Source organism: Caloenas nicobarica, chromosome 2 (genome assembly GCF_036013445.1).
Source record: "Caloenas nicobarica isolate bCalNic1 chromosome 2, bCalNic1.hap1, whole genome shotgun sequence".
Lineage (NCBI taxonomy): Eukaryota > Metazoa > Chordata > Aves > Columbiformes > Columbidae > Caloenas > Caloenas nicobarica.
Genome location: NC_088246.1, coordinates 54,809,352 through 54,828,253, shown reverse-complemented (window position 1 = coordinate 54,828,253; position 18,902 = coordinate 54,809,352). Strand labels below are relative to the sequence as shown.

At 34.6% G+C, this 18,902-nt stretch overlaps 2 protein-coding genes across 17 annotated transcripts in view; one reads left to right on the top strand and one right to left on the bottom strand.

Moving 5' to 3' along the window:
* GOLGA4 (golgin A4) overlaps window positions 1–18,902 on the top strand; it is a 213,595-nt gene that overhangs the window by 4,401 nt on the left and 190,292 nt on the right. The gene's annotated exons all lie outside the window — the stretch shown is intronic.
* LRRFIP2 (LRR binding FLII interacting protein 2) overlaps window positions 1–18,902 on the bottom strand; it is a 56,006-nt gene that overhangs the window by 7,010 nt on the left and 30,094 nt on the right. For 3 of the 16 annotated variants that reach the window (XM_065627492.1, XM_065627494.1, XM_065627498.1), the window contains 11 exons: window positions 17,980–18,027; window positions 17,825–17,878; window positions 15,073–15,180; window positions 13,326–13,367; window positions 12,507–12,551; window positions 11,706–11,819; window positions 11,192–11,263; window positions 6,361–6,531; window positions 5,491–5,583; window positions 3,379–3,471; window positions 203–304 (listed from right to left, as the gene is read on the bottom strand). In XM_065627492.1, coding sequence (XP_065483564.1) covers window positions 203–304; window positions 3,379–3,471; window positions 5,491–5,583; window positions 6,361–6,531; window positions 11,192–11,263; window positions 11,706–11,819; window positions 12,507–12,551; window positions 13,326–13,367; window positions 15,073–15,180; window positions 17,825–17,878; window positions 17,980–18,027 — 942 coding nt within the window. The remainder of the gene's footprint in view (window positions 1–202; window positions 305–3,378; window positions 3,472–5,490; window positions 5,584–6,360; window positions 6,532–11,191; window positions 11,264–11,705; window positions 11,820–12,506; window positions 12,552–13,325; window positions 13,368–15,072; window positions 15,181–17,824; window positions 17,879–17,979; window positions 18,028–18,902) is intronic. The other 13 variants (XM_065627493.1, XM_065627507.1, XM_065627497.1 and 10 more) reach the window with 11 other exon arrangements.

The following is an 18,902-nucleotide window of genomic DNA, read 5'->3' as shown; positions in this document are numbered from 1 at the left end:
ACTGAAATATAATTGGACAGAAGGTTTTAAAAAGCTTGTCAAGATGATCAAAACTGTTACAATGAAATGCAGCATTTATCTGACCCTAAGCTCAGGTTTTGAGACTGCACAAGAATAGTAACCATTCTTCTTTTTCATTGACCTTGATTTCATGCCCTATTCCTGCATTTCTGTTACTGTAAAGTATCTGCTACCAACATACCTCTCCTCTCGTCATTGCTTGCTTCAGGTCAGCCAACTCCTCTCTGAGCTCATCTCGCTCATTCTTAATGCAGTCAAAGTAATCTTTCTGTCTTTCTAGAGCCTGCGTTCAGGCAGATAGCAAGAAAAAGAATGGCACAGAGAAAAAGTATATGACAGACAGCAGAGAGATTTTCTACAAGTAAATACAAAGAGCTCAATAAAAGTAAAGAAATTAAAAGGAGTATTTAATATATATAAGCATACATCTCTGATAACTACCTTTTACAAGTCGCATATGTAGCCTCATTGCTGCATGTTTGTCATGACATAATTTTTTCCCAGGCAAGTCTTAGTAGATTCTAGAATAGATTTTTATTTAGTGGGTTCTATTTTTGGTAGATTTTGATAAATTAAATCAAATACCAAGAGTAAGTGATTCTTCTTAATACAGGCACTCTGTGGCCAGAAATAAAATTTCCTGGAACTCAACTGGCAAAGATCCTAAAACATCATGTCCATTGAACTTATTTCTCTACCTTTTACAGAGTATAGAAGTAGAAATCTTACCTCATAAAAGACCTTGGATATAAAAGCCTGCTATCCAATACAAATACTAGTTCATTTACTACTTGCTTAACTACTACAACCACCCTTTACTAAAACCAAAGCCATCAGTTTTAGAGGGACGAAAAAAAAGCAGCAAACACTAACAGCACTATTTTAGCAAAAAAAGTATTGCAGCTAAAAGCACAATATGGACAGAGATGGGTTTGCCTACCTATGCTGGAGCTCTGTTACCTGGCAGTTAATCAGACATTTTCACTGAACTGGGCTGCATCCCAGTATTCATTCCAATTCAATACTGCATGCATTACAAATAATCCTGACCATACAGCAACTACAAAAGTGTACACACATTTTGTTGAGAAAATGATCCAACTAAACCTTATGTCATGCATGAGTGTTTAGGAATGGACTGATACCAAGAAAGAAATGAAGGTGTAAAACTTTGTGTTATAATTGCCCAACACAACAATTGCAGCATGCTGAATTTCAATAATTATCTAGAATCTGTATACTAGAGAAATGTCTTAATGCATTACTTTTAATTTCAACAGAAAAAAATTAAGTGCTGTTGCACTTGATTTATTAGTATGAAAGTGTAACATTTAAAATGCAGGTAATTCAAAATGTGTGAAGGCATTAGCTGTCACATCATAGTTTAACAATTCATAAAATGTCCCTTTATTTCTTAACACATACTGAATGTCTAACTACATTACAAACAGCGTGACGAACTTTAATCATTACATCATTTTGTGTTCCACTTAAAGATACATACACCTTTGCCATTTTTGAAGAATAGTGGCAGAGATGGATCTTGGTCACTTGAGAGAATGGACACGCAGATCCTGGGGGCTTGGCAGTGCCCTGTGATGCTGCTGACCTTCCCAAAACAGCCTTTCTATCCTCACCCCCTGAGCATAAGCTTTGCAAATCAGAAAACTTTGAATGGGAAAGGTGTGAAACTGATATAACCATATATCTTTAGTTACAGAGAAATTACTAATCAGTATTCAACATTGAAAAAACTTCAGTAAAACTGCAATGTTTGTGTGCTCAGGGATTATGATATACAACATGGATTTTGTACTAAATATACTTCTGCAATTCTTCTATTGGGGCAGAGGGAAGAAATCATGACAACTAAGCTCTGCAGACACATTTTAACAAACCAGTATGGTTAACATCTGATCATTTGGCAGAAAGTATATTTGTCTGGAGTCCTATTTTCTAAGTATTCCAAAAACTTTCACAAAATCTATACCAAACTCAGACACTTCATTGACAATGCACATACAATTTGGAGTCAAACAACAGTAAAACAGCTGTATATTTCAGGAATATAACCTGGAAGTTCAGTGTCCTCAAACTGATCTAATTTAAGAACAAGTACAACTGCACATTTCAATCACTTTGTAGAAACAGGATGCTACATGAAGGCAAGTGTAAAATGAACTCATGCTCTGTTCTGCTTGCCTCCCTTTCTTCCTCCGAGGCAGCAGTCTTGCATATGTTGTAAAACCAGTTTAAAATTCTAGTTATAAACTACTTTGTGAAGCTTCTCAGAGACTTCTGAAGCTGAAACAGAGTAAAAATTAGCAAAGCTACTCAGTATCGGGGAGAAAGACTCAAAAACTGCGAGCTAAGAATAGTCTGTAAATGTTTTTCGGTAAGAGAAGTGAGAAAGAAAAGACAGTAGCATTTTTACATTTTAATAACTAAAAGATTTCAATTCTGAGTAGGTAAAAAAAAATCCAGTAATAGTGTTTACAAGAATGTAGAAACCAGCAGGAAAATTTTGTCTAAAGGAAAAAAACATTGGTTTTTGTCACTGTTTTTATGAACATTATATAAATGCTCTGTACAAACTCTGGCAACATATTTGAAAAAGGAAAAAAGTGCTTGCACAAAAAAATTGCACAAATTGAAACAGTTCAGAGCACAAAGGCGAAGAGTAAGTATGGCAAGAATATGGTTAAAGATTTAAAAAACCTTTCAGAAGAATGTTCAGAAAAAATGTAAAATGGTGAAATATTATGATGGAAGAGAAGACTGCAGTATGGATCGAAGGACTGAAAGGTGAAATAAATGTTGGTTGAAAAAAGACAGTATAACAGGGCTTTTTTAAACTGGGCACCATCAGTTAAAAGAAAACTTTTCGAAGTGACTTGAACTCCAGAGCAAATACAGCAATTTTCCAAGAAATCTGTGCGTGTCAAAATCTGGTGTAAAACTCAAGAGAGAAATGACCCTAGAGTTACTAAAAGGCAGACGACGCCTTTCTAAAGGCTTTCCAGTTAACGCTCTCTCAGCACCAGGCAATCTACTTGTGCTACAGAACAGCCACAAGTCCAGGGCCATGTAGTTATAGACAAAGATCAAACTACAAAATTACAAAATTGTGTGCATAACAGTTTATGTTACAGATTTAATTAGTATTATTCATCATTATGCAAACAATAATGAAGTGGAGCTCATTTTCCACAGAATAAAAAGAGTGCAAAGTGTTTGAAATATTTAAATTGGGATTTGCCTTCATTTCTTTGGAGTACACAGCATTCCTTGGAGTGTGGGGGCACCCATCTACTTCTAAAATGAAAAAATACCTTTCCCCCCATATTTGATTCATACCCCTATTTTTTTATCTTTCCAATTAATTGTCTCCTGGAGATCAAACACCTCTTTGGTTATGGAGTCTATATTCTGCTGCATACGTTGATTCTCCTGTAGTAAATAGGATGAGGGAAGAATAGAAGAGAGAAGTAAGGAAATGGAAAAAAAAGAAAAACATTAAAACAGAGAAAGGAAATTAAATAGTAAAAGTCAACCAAAGAGTTTATGAGCATGAAGTTAAAGAAAAAGGGTGCTACTAAGCACAACATAGCATTTCCCTTAGGAATTAATGCAAGAGAACGGTAATTAATTTTAGTCAATCACTTAATGTGGATGGGAGAATTTAATGCAGGTAGAGCTACTTTTTTTTTTAGTAACAGTTGCCATTGCAGACGGTGGGTAACGCCCTTTCTTTAGGAAAATAATCACCCTGTGGCAATTTCCAGATACCTTCAAGTACTGTTTGGAAATGAATACTTATCTTAACAAGTGGTTTTATTAATATTTTACAAGAGAGAAAACCCCCTTGAAAGCATGAAGAAGGAAGTTTGAATCAAGCGTCCAGGAAGTGAAATCCAGCTGCTGACTGCTCTCTGGTACCATATTAATACATATCAAGCATGCTCCTGTTTTTTATCTAACACTGAATTCTGCTGTTTGCCCTGCAAACATTAACTAAAATTCTTTGCTACATTCCTATAATTATGTATTAAGATGATATAAGAACTTCTAGGGCTAGAGGTAATTTTTTGCCTTCCTAGTGAGTGAACTTGATTCTGCAAAAAGCTAAATGGCTTCAGCTAGATTATCTGCTAGTGTGAATAGCTAGAGAGGTTAGTCAAATAAATGGTAAATATGGAACAAACTGTCTTTACTTTTGAAGGGACGGCATGCGTTTGGTGAATATTCACCACACACGTCCTATATTCTACCAAAGCAAACATTCCAGACAAATCTATTGCATATTCTTGATTCACATACTTTTTTTAAAAAGCGAACAACTGCAACCAAAGTAGAAAGCAGAAAGTGTTTTTTTCCTTCACAGTGAAGTCAAAGACAATCCAGAGCAAGTGACAGAGCCACAACCAGAATTTGCCAAGTTTCTGCTTGTCAGCATTAATCTGCAAAATGCTGCTGCTTAGGCTAATCTTATTCCTCCTCTTCTGCTAGTAAGTCATATCAACTCGAGTTCATGAAGCATATTATTTTCTCAGTAACCATAACAGATCTGAGACTTTCCACAAGTCTTTTGGAGTTACTGCTCTACTGCCTGGAGAGCACAAAAACTTAACGGGGAAAGAAATCAATCAATGAAGCCCAAAATTACATAGCTCTTGAAAATCAGGTAGTGGAAATTCTGGCCCATGCACTTAAAATCATCATTTTTTTACTGAAACCAGAAGGCAGTAGGGAAATTACATACAATTGAGCCACAACTTACAGTGCTAGAACCACAGTCAATGGGAAATGGACACCTGCATACTGCTGACAATATATATCTTTGTGGAGCATTTTAAAATTAAGACTGATAATAGCTCTGAGATTTTAGGGCACATTTCTTCTGGAAAGGAATCAAAAGGAGGGAGAGGGGAAAAGAAAGTAACACAACATGCACCCAGCAACATGGTTATGACCCAATAACACATTGACCAGTGTTACTATATTTATGCTTGACTGCTAAGCAAACAAACACTAGTTACTGCAAACTTCAGTGGCTGATGCTCACAGAAATCAGAAATAACTGAAAAGAAAACTTTTGGAAAGGCAAATAATATTATTTCGTAATATCCATGCATCAGAACTTCTGGCTATACAAAAGATTTTGGCCATACAAACATTAGTTCTGCCCTCACCAGGAAGGAAAGATACAAGTAACAATCATGAGAGAACTATGATTCTCACAGGAATTAACGATTTTACACATTTGAAAACCTTGCAGAGACATTTTAAACTTTAGAAATTAAGATATATTGATAGCTTAAATTCTACCCACTCAAACAAGATAAATTATTTCTTAAACATGTAAGATAATATTTAAACTCACTTCATGTATGATGGTTGGTCCCATTCAAATCTCACACCATACTTACTTGCGCAAGTTCTATCATACACTATCTTATATGAACATACCTCTATCAATTCATCTCTCTGTCGAAGGCCCTCTTTAAGTTCATCCAGCTTATGCTGTAGAACACTGCACGTGTGTTTCTGTCTTTCCAATTCCTATATTAAACAAATTCATGATTTTTATTTCTTTTCAGTTTGGCACTAATTTCCAATACAAAAAAGTTAGTAATATCACTCAATGTAACATTACCTATGAAGTTACTGCAACAATTTGAGAAATCCTACCTACCAAGTGTCTAAAATTCACAGAATCAGTTCTCCAGATATTTACTATACAGAAAACTTTATTAAATAAACTTTAGAGTGGACAGAAAAGATGCTATAAAGATTTAAGCACAATATTAACGACAAAAGCTCAGATATTGAATTTATATAAATATTGTCAGAAAAAGCTGCCACACAGATCTTCCCTTTCCAAGAAAGTGGGACTGAACATGCCCTATTCAATTCAAAATGCATATTTTATCATTAGTGTATTGCATTGATTAAATGCAATTAATTTGCATCTAACTGGTGTGGAGGTGGAAGGGTGGTATGTGTGGGGTGGGTTGGGATGTGTTTTGGGGTTTGTTTGTTTCTTTTTGGGGGGGTGGTGTTCAGGTTACTAGTGGGTTTTTTGTTTTGTTTTTGTTTGGTTGGGTTTTTTAAATTATTATTTTTGGTAGGGGGTGGTTGGAGTTTTTGTTTGTTTTGGTTTTTAAAACAAACAAACAAACCCCCCAACACAAACAAAACAACACTCAAAACATCTTTGGCCACTGAGACAGACAGACTTTTCTACTGACCCAGAAGTTTTCAATTGTTCTTACTAAGTAAATCCAGGCTTCTATGGTTTATCTTTATAATTAGAAAAAAAGTCTTAATAATCAGTACCTTTGACTTCTCTTCATTCTCTCTATAGAACTCTGCTATCTGTTCTTCTTTCTCCTCAATGACGTCCTTTAGAGTATCCACTTGGTAAACTAAGTTGTTTTTCTCATTGTCTAGTTGAGCATTGGAAACCATAGCTTTCCTGTACTTCTCTTCAACTTCAGCTAGTGAATCCTACAGACAGTAGAAAGACACACATTATAACAATGCATCAAAAAGTTAAATTAATGCTAAAATACCACCATAATGCTGAAGAACACTACCTGTTTTACAGTAAAATTACTTAACTATTTTTGTTTCCGAATTGTTATTCACGTCTTCTCTTTAGAAATACCAAGTCACAGTTCAATTTCCATTATTCAGGTTAAGTCACACACAGCAATTAGAAGTTACCATTATAAAAGTATGAGAACTACAAGATAATATTCCACTTGCATTTTCTGCTCTGCCACCTTCACAACTAAACTCACAGGGTAGTAACATCACAGCTTTATTGTATTTTCAATGCATGCACAAGAAGATAGTTCAGAATGAGGCAACAAATCTGACAGAAAGCACTCAGACAAATGACTAAAAAAGATCACACAAATCTCTCTAAAAGTAGCTTTAACTTAATACTCATTATTTGAGTAGCCTCTATACGTTGAAGTTAAGATAGTCACACTTTTTAAGTAATAATGATTCTTTGATTTTATCTTTTTCTTACTGAGATTTAAAAAAAAAAAAAAGGCATGTAAAGATGGACACACTTGATTCTCTACCTGAATGTGCACATATGCTTTGCTATAAGTGCTCTTATGCAATTCTTTCACATTTACCAAAATTATTTTATCCTGTTATTTTTTTTTCCTCAGTACTGTAACAAATGTCAACTATTTGTTCTGCATTGGAACAGGCTGCCCAGGAAAGCAGTGGAGTCACCATCCCTGGAGGTGTTTAAGACGTGTAGATGAGGTTCTTAGGGACACGGTTTAGAGGTGGACTTGGCAGTGCTAGGTTAATGCTTGGCCTCGATGATCTTAAAGGTTTTTTCCAACCAAAATGATTTTATGATTCTATTCAAATACTAGAACAACTATCACTCCAGACACTTTAAAACATGTAATGATTTCAATATGCATGCCTTTAAAAAGAAAAGTTGAGTTTGAGTCCTAATTTTAGAACTGAAAAAAAACTATTAAGCCATTCCTTTTCCAAAGTAGATTTGTGCCCTACTACAAATCCCCTAGTATTTAATGTAGTCTATTCTTTGAAAGCATGGGTAGCATAACCTCCATGTTTAATTTGTATTATGACAGTAGAAGTACTAGCATAGAAAGGGCATCAGGCTGGGGTTTTCTAGGAAACAGAACAGTAGGACTAAGATATTAGGGGAGAGGATGGTAACAATCTAAGTTTCCCAAGAAAACGTAAAAAATACAGCTCCCAAACCCTATTCCACGTTATAAATCTCCATTTTGAGAAAGCTGTCCTTAAAGTACATATTTTAACTTCTATAATTTTTTCCTAGTCATGCATATTTGTCTCTGTTCCATTCACTAAATTCTGGAATTTTGTGCTGGAGAAAAACAGTGGTTTAGAAACCCTAGAAAAAATAACTAAAGACATATCCGGATAGACTACAGATCAGAAACTGGAAGTAGTGAAAAGATAAGAAAAGTACCATTATCATTTGGGCAGCAGTAAATAGCAAACAAGATTCATGATAAGATAGAAGGAAATGAAAAAATAAAGGACATATGTAAGTACATTCCAGTAATTTTTAATTTAAGATTAAAACTGAAGAAACCATTTTTTGTGATGGTGGAAACAGGACAAATCTTGTAAAGACTGGTAAAACAAAATGTCAGAGACAGTAAACCTTCCAAATACTTTCAAAGAATAATTTGATTTAGAGAAAAAGAAGGAAAACACTAGGACCAAAATGAATGCTGTAGTCCTTTTATGGGGAGATATGAAAATTCAATGAAAATTACAACGGAAAAAATTCCAATTTGATTATTTCCATGAGTGTGGTGAGTGGAGTCATGTAGTAATTTCAGTTGGCAGAGATCTTTGGATACCATCTGCTCAAATCTCCTAATTAAAGAGGGTCAACCAAGATCAGGCTGCTCCAGCTCCTCTCCAGTTCACTTTAAGTATTTCCGGAGATACAGACTGCAGAACCTGGCTGGACAACCCGTTCCAGCGTTTGACTGCCTTCCTTGTGAAAAGTCTTTTTCTTGAGGTCTCATTGGAATTTCTGCCCTTACAATGCAACTTCTGCCTGTTGCATCTTGCCCTGTCACTGTGCACCTCTGAAAGGAGTCTGCCCTGTCATCTTTACAGCCTCCTATGGGGCAGCTGAAAACAGCAATGATAATGCCACCCCCCTGCCCAAGACTTATCAAATCCAGTTGTCTCAGCCTCTTATGGTATGCCATGTGCTCCAAGACTTCAGCCTTAAAGAGAAGACTAGGTTGGGGCTTAAAAGATTGGATTAAAACGTCATTAATCAACAAGTTAATGGGGGGAAAAGTATGCAGTTATGAAAGAGGAATAAATTGATTTTGAGACAGAAGAGTGAGAATTGCTTCACAGAAAAAAAAAATAAAGCTATGCCTAAGAGTCTCCGACCAGTTAAAAAAAACCTGGAACATTGCTAAGGCTACTCGAAAAGAAGAAACAATTCCAAAGAAAAGTATTACACATGTTCCCCATGGTTACAGAATTCCATGTAGTTTCAGTAATCTTCCAGTTTGGTGGGAAACAACATGGATTTGGAAGAATTTCTGAAGCACTTGAATGAGGCAGTGGAATGCCTAAGGATGAAGCAGTGGGAACAGGCTGGAATGAAAACAGATAATAAGGCTCTCCACATAACCTAAAGCTATGAAGAAATACCACCCACAATTCTTAGTAAAGTCAAAGGGCTATGCAAATTAGCCTGCTTGGCTAGAATAAGATGATTAAACCCAGCAGACATCAAGAGAATGCTCTTTTAACTGCAAAAAGGAAACATTTTGAGGAAAAAAAAAAAAAGATTCCTTTCTAGTTGATGCAAGGGAATATAGAAAAAATCCATAAAACTGAACCAGACTGAGACGTGAAAAGATTTGAAGACCTAACTAAATCAGAACTATCCACATTAGAGTTTATTCTGCTGACGCCCAGCAGATTTGTAGCCAGGTAAAAACCACACTCTTTGTAGCATGAGGCAACCACAGAGATATCAAGTTAGCATGATTACATATCACTGTTACTCAGCCACTGAAACAAAAACATTTAAAAGGAGTGTAAAAGCAGGTATCCTAGTAACTCTAACATACACAAGACAAAACTGCTAAAGCAGAAGTTGGGAAAAAGGCAATAACTTCCTAATTACAAAGAAGGGTTCCTGAAAGAATCGCTACAGAATGCAAATTAACTTAGGAAGATATATTTCAGTATTAACCATAGCATAAAATGCAATTCAATTTTGTAAGCCAAGCATAGATCAAGATCTTACTGTCTATTGCACACCTGTGCTCTTTGGTAACTGTAATGGATTACAACAAATAGCAGCACATTAGTAGTGATTCAGAACAGCAGCCATGAAATGCTGGCAAGCATGCAGAAGTGTGAGAGTTAGATCCATTCTGAAAATATGAATCTCACATTTTATTCAAATTTAGTACAATCATAGCCATGTCTAATAATCTTGTAATCTACTGCTCTTTGAAGTCCTTTTAATATTCATATGGCAATATGATTAAAAGAAGATGTACTTCACCTAAGCATATAGCTATCGGATTCAAAGTTACTTATCCTCTAAAGAGGAAATAGTTTTTGCTACACTCAACAGCTCAAATTACATATCTTCTCTTTACTATACCATCTAATATGTTGTTTAATCAAGAAAAAGGAAGCTGTTAAAAACATCACTGTTACATGCTCTAGTACAAACAGCTTTCATTAAATTCAGTCTCTATACGGATATATAACAAATATGGAAAGATCTCTTTACTTTTACATGAAACCATTCACGATTAGGTTACAGGAAAGAGAACAGAACAAATATCCTGAAAGAGATTTGCAAGCCATATCATTTGTTCTATTCTGTTTCCCTTCAACAAAGAGGGGAAAACAATAATACTTTAACTGCAAACTGCTAATTATGTGAAAACTTGCAAAAGAAAAGCATACACAGTAATTTAAACCAGTCAAAATACAGATAGACCTCACTAATCTAATTTGAAAATACAGACCTATAATTTCGACAAAGATAATGGGAACGTAAGTCAAATATTAAAAAAAAAATCCTTCATAATGGCAAAGCACTAAACGAACCTTAATCTTCGCCTGCAAGCAATATGCATGCCTAGGTTCATTTCAGCACATCTTTCAAAATTACTTTGGTTTTGCTTTATAAGATGTAGTTTGCTGAAAGTGGGAAGACTAATGCTTAATTTCTTAAATTATTTGTCATAACGATATCCTGTTTCTTTCTCTCTCATTCAATACATAGTAATTATTTTGAGTATCCAGTTACTTCCTAACAAAACTCTGAAAAATATAAATTCAACCTCTCATTACCTTACAGAAAACACTTGCTAAAAATATGAAAGTTTAATACTATTTTAACATAAACCAAATTATGAACATATGCTATCTCATTTACGTTTAAAACATATCTTAATGATTTATTCATGTGACAAATTTAAGCTGATGCTTTCTATGCATTAAAAGTTAGAGACATGCTTTAAAGAAATTTAAAACCTTGTTAGTAAAGCATTATATAGTTAGTGGAACCAGTGGTACCTCCATTACCCAAAAACACCCATACAGAATGCATGCCTGGGAGGAGCCCTGATACCTTCAGTTCTTTAAGTCCCTGCATGTATCTCCCTTCTACATCGTGTATCTGGTCCTTAAGATCATAGATATCCTGCAGGACATAGGAATGAACCATTGCATAAGAAGTATGGGGAAATAATTTATAGTCGAAAAAACAATAAAAGGTTTACATGCATTTCTGTCAAATGCCAAAGCCTGTAATAATTCACAGCAATCATAGTTACGTCACAACAACTTGATGGAAATTAAGATTTTGTTTATATTCCCGAATCCAAGCCATCTCAAATAGGACAGAACTGTTTCAAATTCGACATAAACAAAGTCTTATTTTAATATATGCTAAACTGTTAACACTATAACTATTTATAAACAATTACCAAGATAGATACAGAAATATTTTGTGATTAAAAAATTACATCCTCATAACTTTTTCTTAGTATTAAGAAATCAGAAGTACTGCAGCAAAAAAAATATCCTCCTAACCAAAAATACAATTTTAAACTAGCTCCAAATTCTCTGAAAACACAGTTTACCCGTAATTCACTGAGGGATGCATCCGGATCCACCAAACTGCTCGTGTCTCCGCTTCCTCTCCTAGATGAGTTGCCGCTCAGAGGAGTTGCACTTATTGAGTTGCGAGATGATGGCTTAAAAAGAGAAAAACACTATATGAGAAATTACGCTGTCATATCTGGTATACTTGACGTTACTCTCTATAAATTGCTTCAGGGTCATAGAACACTTCTCTCTCCTGTTTACACCATTTCTTAATATTAGCTTATAGACAATATTTTACATTGATTATTTTCCAGCACTTATGCTGCTGCTTTGTGAAATGTTCATTTCTCTTTGATGACTTATCAGTTAACACAACATTACAGGTTTGAGACTCCTGTTCAGAAGACTTTCATAAGGAGGCTGTTAGTGCTGAAAAACTGTAGAAGTTTAAAATATTTCTAAAAATTGTAATTTCTGCCACCCAGGAGTCAGAATAAATTTTCCAGCGGAATCTAGCACATGAATTTTAATGGCCCTTGCCTGTTAAAATTCAACCTTTCCTGCTAAATACTTCTCACATAGAAAATAAATTCTATAAAAAACTAATACTTGCTAAAAGGAAACGAAAGAATATAATTATTTCCTCGGGAAATGAAAGACACAAAGCACCAATATTTCGTAGATAAAAATATCTAAAAAGGACTCTTTGCAAGCTCTTAATGATTAAAATACTCTACTAAAAACACACAACATTTATACTTTTGGAACTGCTTTAATCCTTTTAAATTTATGGACAAACACTGACTTTCAATAATTTTTAAATGAAAAACTCTTACCCTTGAAAATATTTCTGAATGTGATTTTTCACTCTTTTCTTCTAGCTGAAAGAGAAAAGGGAAAGTGATCACAATCAACCTTTTCCAATGAGGCACTACTGAATCACCATCTTCTGTACAAAGATACTGAGAAATATTTAAGAATGAAAAATGAAATAATGAAAACTAAAATCCAGAAGTTAGCATAGATTAAGACAGGAAAAAAAAATATTCGGCATGAAAAAGTAGGTTTTACCTCAGTTGCAAAAATAAATGAACACTCGTAAAGACAAAGTCAGAAACTTTTTCTTAAAGTTTTTAAGAAGTCATATATCAATATTAAAGTACTGAACAACAAAATTTGTTTCACTATTCAACACTATTTCAACAGAGTAATGACTACAACACTTGGTGGCACAACAAACATGAAGCTTCATGCAAGTGCACTTCAGACAATCAGTGGCACCAGTGTGAACGTCCTAGTTATTAGAAAACACATTTGTTCCTTTAATCTCTTTAGTGAAACCTGTAATTACATCAGGACAAAAAAAAATTCTGGTAAAAGCTCAGAACTGAAGTGTACTAATTAATAGCAACCCATAAAATAATTTCAATTCATATTTTATGTATTGAAGCCTAAGCAAAAGAACTACCATCCTCCCTTCTTATTTAGGAGACTCTGATATGGCAAACTTATATTGTAGATTTCCGTATTTTCTACATTGCTATGAATTAAAATAAATGGAATCAAATGAAGACACTAACATGTTGCCATATTTTCTAAAACAAGTATGCTATATTGAGTATGGTATCTCAAATATCTGGCTTCTTTGAACACACCTGTTTTTCTCCCAGTCCAAGGACAAGAAATTTGGAAGTCTGCTACAATCACAGGAGAAACAAATGTTACTTGACAAGATCTTTCATTTTCCTTCTATTGTGGTTTCTATAGAAGCAATATTGCATTTCCATGGTAAATTCACCATCTCCAATGATGTACTGAAATTGTACATTTCAAATATTTGTCACTACTGTGATGGTAGACTGATGCTAAGACTCCAATTGATCTGAAGCATCCATTTAGAAGAACATAAATCAAAACAATTTTGGAGTCTAACAATACATAATAATAATAATGATGACGATAATAAAAGCAACTGAGAAGGTTGCAAAATTGCCAGTCTGAGCCTCCACATTTTCTTTTAGAAGAACATTAAATCCAAAAAAGCAAGTTTATTAGAGAATAAGAAGAAAGCTAAAATCTAAACTGCAGAAATTATTTGTCTCTGCCACGCTTTGAGCATGTACAGACAAGAAATACCATACATTATTACAATACAAGTTACATAGCAGTATAAGAATATTAAATCATCTAGTTGCAGAACCACGCAATCAGCGGCCATAAGGTACTTCGGCAGTCACCTAGTCCTGCCTCCCAAAGCCAAACCACTGCCAAGAGCCCAGGTTAGCTGTGGCTTTATCCAGCCAAGTCTCACCAGCTCCTAAGGACGGAGGTTCTCCAGCCTTGCTGCAGCCTGTCAGAGCGCAACACCGACCTCCTTGTGGAGCTCCTTGCAGTGGCTTGTTTGAACCTCTGAAGCTGCGGCGTGAGGCTGCTGCCCCTTGTTGCGCTGCTTGGCACGGGCGTGCAAAGTTTGGCTCCTGCTTAATGGAGGCTGCTGATCACCACCTAGCGTCCCCTTAGCCCAACCCAATAAAACCCCGTTCTCTCAACCTCTCCTCCTACCACATGTTCTAACCTTGACTGTTATTTCAAAGACATTCCTAAGAACAAAAAGTCACTATTTTTTCCACTGTTAAACACAAAAGTTTTGACTGCAAGTAACAAGAAGGAATTGGACAACGCCCTCAGACACATGGTGTGAACTGTGGGGTTGTCATATGCAGAGACAGGAGTTGGACTTGATGATCCTTGTGGGTCCATTCCAACTCAGGACATTCTATGAATTTCTAGAATTGATAGTAGCAATAAAGAGAAGGCAGCTGGGTTTGTTGTGAATAATGTTCGGACTAAAGGAATGCACAGGAAAACCATCATGATAATTTTCCTGTACCATGGTCTGTTGACTTGGGATTCAGTACAAGAGCAGAGCCAACTATGAGTGTTCCAGTAGTGGATCCTGACAAAATCTTATCTTGGATCAATGAACCCTAAAATGCACTAACGAGGGCTCAGTTCTAACTATTTATTTTTGTCACTAAAGCAAGTAGTAGTATTCCAAAAATACACACAAAACCTAGACACTGTTAATTTCTACAAGAAAAAACTCCAGCCTTTTAAATTTAAGAGGTGCTTAAGCTCATCACACACACAAAATGTGAAGTGTTAACACTTATCGCATGCTCCTAGCAACAGGCAAAATTCCCTTCAAAATAAATAAAGCAGCATGCTTTTTAAAAATTCAGACTCCAGACATTTTTATACAAAAAATGTCCCCAAATCTGTTTGCCATTAAATAACTCTGAATGCTTTCATAGTATTTACTATTTCAGACTATGAAAAGAACATCCATGGTTAGTAAATTTGCTGTATTCACCACAGTATAACAAGCAGCATTACACTCACACTATTCAAATCTTGGATGTCATCTGCATCGGAAACTACGCTTCCTCTGCGGTTGGAACGACTAAAATAGTCGGCAGCAGTTTCACTTTGATCAGAAAAATCAGAAGACTTCAAAAGATAAGGAGAAAGGTGAGGGAGAACTGAAGATACCACAGAATGAAAAAAAGTTTATTTTAAAAAGAATTCCAACAAGCAAGAAATCCTAAGTTAAATCTCCATTATTGCAATTTATTCTTGCTTTTCTAACAGTTTAACAGCTGCAAAAATCTTAATTATTCTTCTAGAAGTTTGCTATTTTAAATGTGTCTACATGAATAAAATGTGCGCCACACTGATATGAATACTTCAGTCAGCATATGCATTGTTTTTAAATACTCTCTTCACATGTTTGTTATTCTTATAGTTGACATTATCTAAAATGAAATGCAATGAACATTCATTATTGTTTCATTTTCCTCATTTGAAGTAAAATAAAAAAATAGAGATACAAAAGGGTTTAGTACTAAAATAGCACTCAAGCTACAAAAATTACTTAAAAAAAGGTCTATAGATCATAAAAACATTATAAAATCAGAAGTTGATAAATAAAAGTTAGTATTTTTCTCTACAAATGCTGTCTTTTTTTTCAAATTAACACAATTCCCACATTACTAATTATGAATATGATCTGGGCTTCTTCTCATTTAGAACTTTAAGAGGCGTTACAACAGAAGACAAGCTTACTCCCCAAAGCTTATGTCAGAGAGGTACCTAAAAATGTGAGGAAAAAATGCTAATGCTACACATGACTGGTAAAAAAGGTAAAATATATCTAACCACGCTACAGTAAATACACCTGCCATGGGAATTCAAGTGAAATATTTAACTGAGAAAACATCATGCACGTTAAACATAGTCTTTACTGAAAACAGTACGTTTATCAAAAGTGTTGTATTGATAACATTCTGCTTCAAAAGGCAGAAAGTTAATGTGAACATTATACTTGGTTTCAAAAGCAATTATAAGAGAACAATCTTTAAATGAACAGTTTGAAAATATTATTCCTATCTAATTTTCACCATTTAAAAAAATAATTCTAATTTCTTTGTACTTGATGTACATGAGTGATGCAGCCTCATCTTATTCTGATCAAAAGACAGTGAGGTGTCTTTTATGCAAATATGACCAGTTACATATAAACCTGTTTGCTGATGAACAACTGTATCAGATTAGGACTACAGAATTTTATTTTTTCTCACTGCTAGGTTATATTCTATTTCTCTGACAAAGAATTTTTTTTTTTTAAATACCAAGGTAAATATATTTTCACAGTCAGAGATTTGGCTAAACTTTGACTTGCATATCACAAAGTAGAAATATGCTGAATTGAATTCTGCTTGTATATATTATGCTTACAGCAGAAGAACAAACAACACAAGGGCTACAAACAATCTATGACAACACAGCTTTTTTCATTCAAAACCAAGTTATCTTTGCTGTTGGTATATTCATACATCTGATAAACCTTATTGCTCCTCCTTCTATGCCTTTTGTACTTCTAATATCTTTCTCAATAGATTTATCAAAACCAATATAGTTTAGGATGGAGATATGCATGCAGGTTTTCACCAGCATTTTCTACTGTTTCCTACTTTCTCTTTTGATTTTCAGCGAGTACTAAGCTGACTTCCCATGCACTACCCAGAGTGAAACCAAAATATTAACCACAGAAACAGTAGAAAGGGAAAGTTATGAATAAGATTTTTACTTAATCTGCTTTTCAGAATTATTTTATTAAACAAATACTTTGAACTCTATCAAACATTCACCGGTGTGAGTGAATGGTACCTTGGCATTACTGGTATCACACATACATACGTATATAGGAATATATAATATCAGATCTCAGTATAAAGTGTATCCTTTAAGAAATGAATCTCAATGTTAAGAGGAACTAAGTTCAACAGACTTTGCAGATGGATGTTAGGTTTTGGAATTTCATTAAAGCAATAGCAAAATTCCTGTTTTCCTACACTCTCAAAAATTCACTCTGACATCTGTTGTAGCTAAAAACACCCAGTTTTGCAAATCTGTTTTTGTTTAGTCTCTGTAACATTGTTTAGAATATGTTAAAAATGAAAAAAATGACTGAACATTTCAACGTAGCCCATACCAGAATATTGATTTACTTTTTTGTGTAGCATGACAAATAAGTAGCAGTATCAATGAAACTAAGACAGTTGTTCTGTGGCAGAAACAGAATGGAAGCATTTAAAAAATCACTTTGCAGCACAAAAAGCCATCTTCGGAATGATCCTTTTAACACAGTACAGATCAAATTTCTCTCAGTTTTGAATACTGGCCACCATAAAAATGAGCCAGCGACTTCTTACTGCACAATATAACAAAGTTTGCATTAGTCTCCTTCCCAAAAAGACAGACTTTTTCACATGTATCGTAGGAACAGTTTCATGTGCCTGCCCCAACAATGTACCGTATTCCAGTTTCCAATTCCTTCCATTTATATATATTACAAACATTTTAAAGATGTTTAGAAAAACAAATTCCTTATTGCTTCTACACTTTACTGTCTTCCTGCTAAAACTTTACATCTTACTAAAAGTCACATCTCTGACAAATTACATTTTTTGGATGCAGAACTGAAAAATCGAGTTTGTGTGTTGGTCAGTAAAAAGATCCCCAGTGTAAATACTCATAATCGTTGTGCGTTAGTATCAAAGCATTTGGCAAACCATGCAAGAGGAACGCTCACCATAGGACTACTTCGAATTGAGCTTGCTCTTGAAGAATAACTGTATTCAGATGGCTAAAGAAAAGTTATGAAGGAAATGTTCACAATTTTCATAGATACTTCTCTCCAGAAAACAAAGATAATGAAAGAAACAACCGAAAGCCCATTACACTTACAGTGCGAGAACTATATGAGCTATATAATCCATCACCATACAAAGATGCCTGAGAAAGAGGGAATGAAATACCATTTATATTCAGTTTCAATTATGCCATGCTCTTATACACCATAATTCTTACAAACTGTAATGTACTCTATCTTATCCCATCTACACATTTTGCAGTTAACATTATACTTTTTGAAAGGACAAACAACTTTTTAAAATTTCCAGCAGCATTTCCTCCTACTATTCGGGATTTTTATTTCCAAATATAAATCTAAGATTTTCCTTGCAAAACAGCAAAAGAGTTAAAAAAAAACCCCAAACATAACTATTTTCAGAAGAAAATTAATTAAAATATTTAACTTGCTATTTGGCTTTCACTGTTCTGAAGCCTTCAGAAGTTTTAATCCATGCTGGGAACCGAAGCTATCTTGTACACTTATCAGTTTTATTTTGTGCTTGTCCATGCAGGTTTTCCTGAAGAACAACATTTCAAAGCGCAAGGCTGAAATCTCTTTATGCAGCGGATAATAAAAGCAGCTCTGGGCAACACAATTTAAAAAAAAATAAACTACAGTCTCGTGCTGTTTTCCTCCTACATCTCTAGTAGAAATCAGAATTATATGTAGATTAGAATTATAGATAATAGCAGTCATTATGACCTTGATGTCTCACTGGATCTTCTAATGTTTTCTTGAGGAACATGCACAAAGCCAAAAAAGTAAATCATCTCCGTTTGCAATCCAAGCGCAGAACAAGACCTCACTAACTACATTAAAATATTACATAAGAATACTTGACAATTCTCTACATAGGTTTAGCATGTTTCTAAATGGCAGTATAAGTTGGATTTGAACTACTGTAGCAGCAAAAGGCACAAAGATTCAGGCATGCATGTCACTTTTTGAAGATGACAACTTTTTATAGAGCTATCTT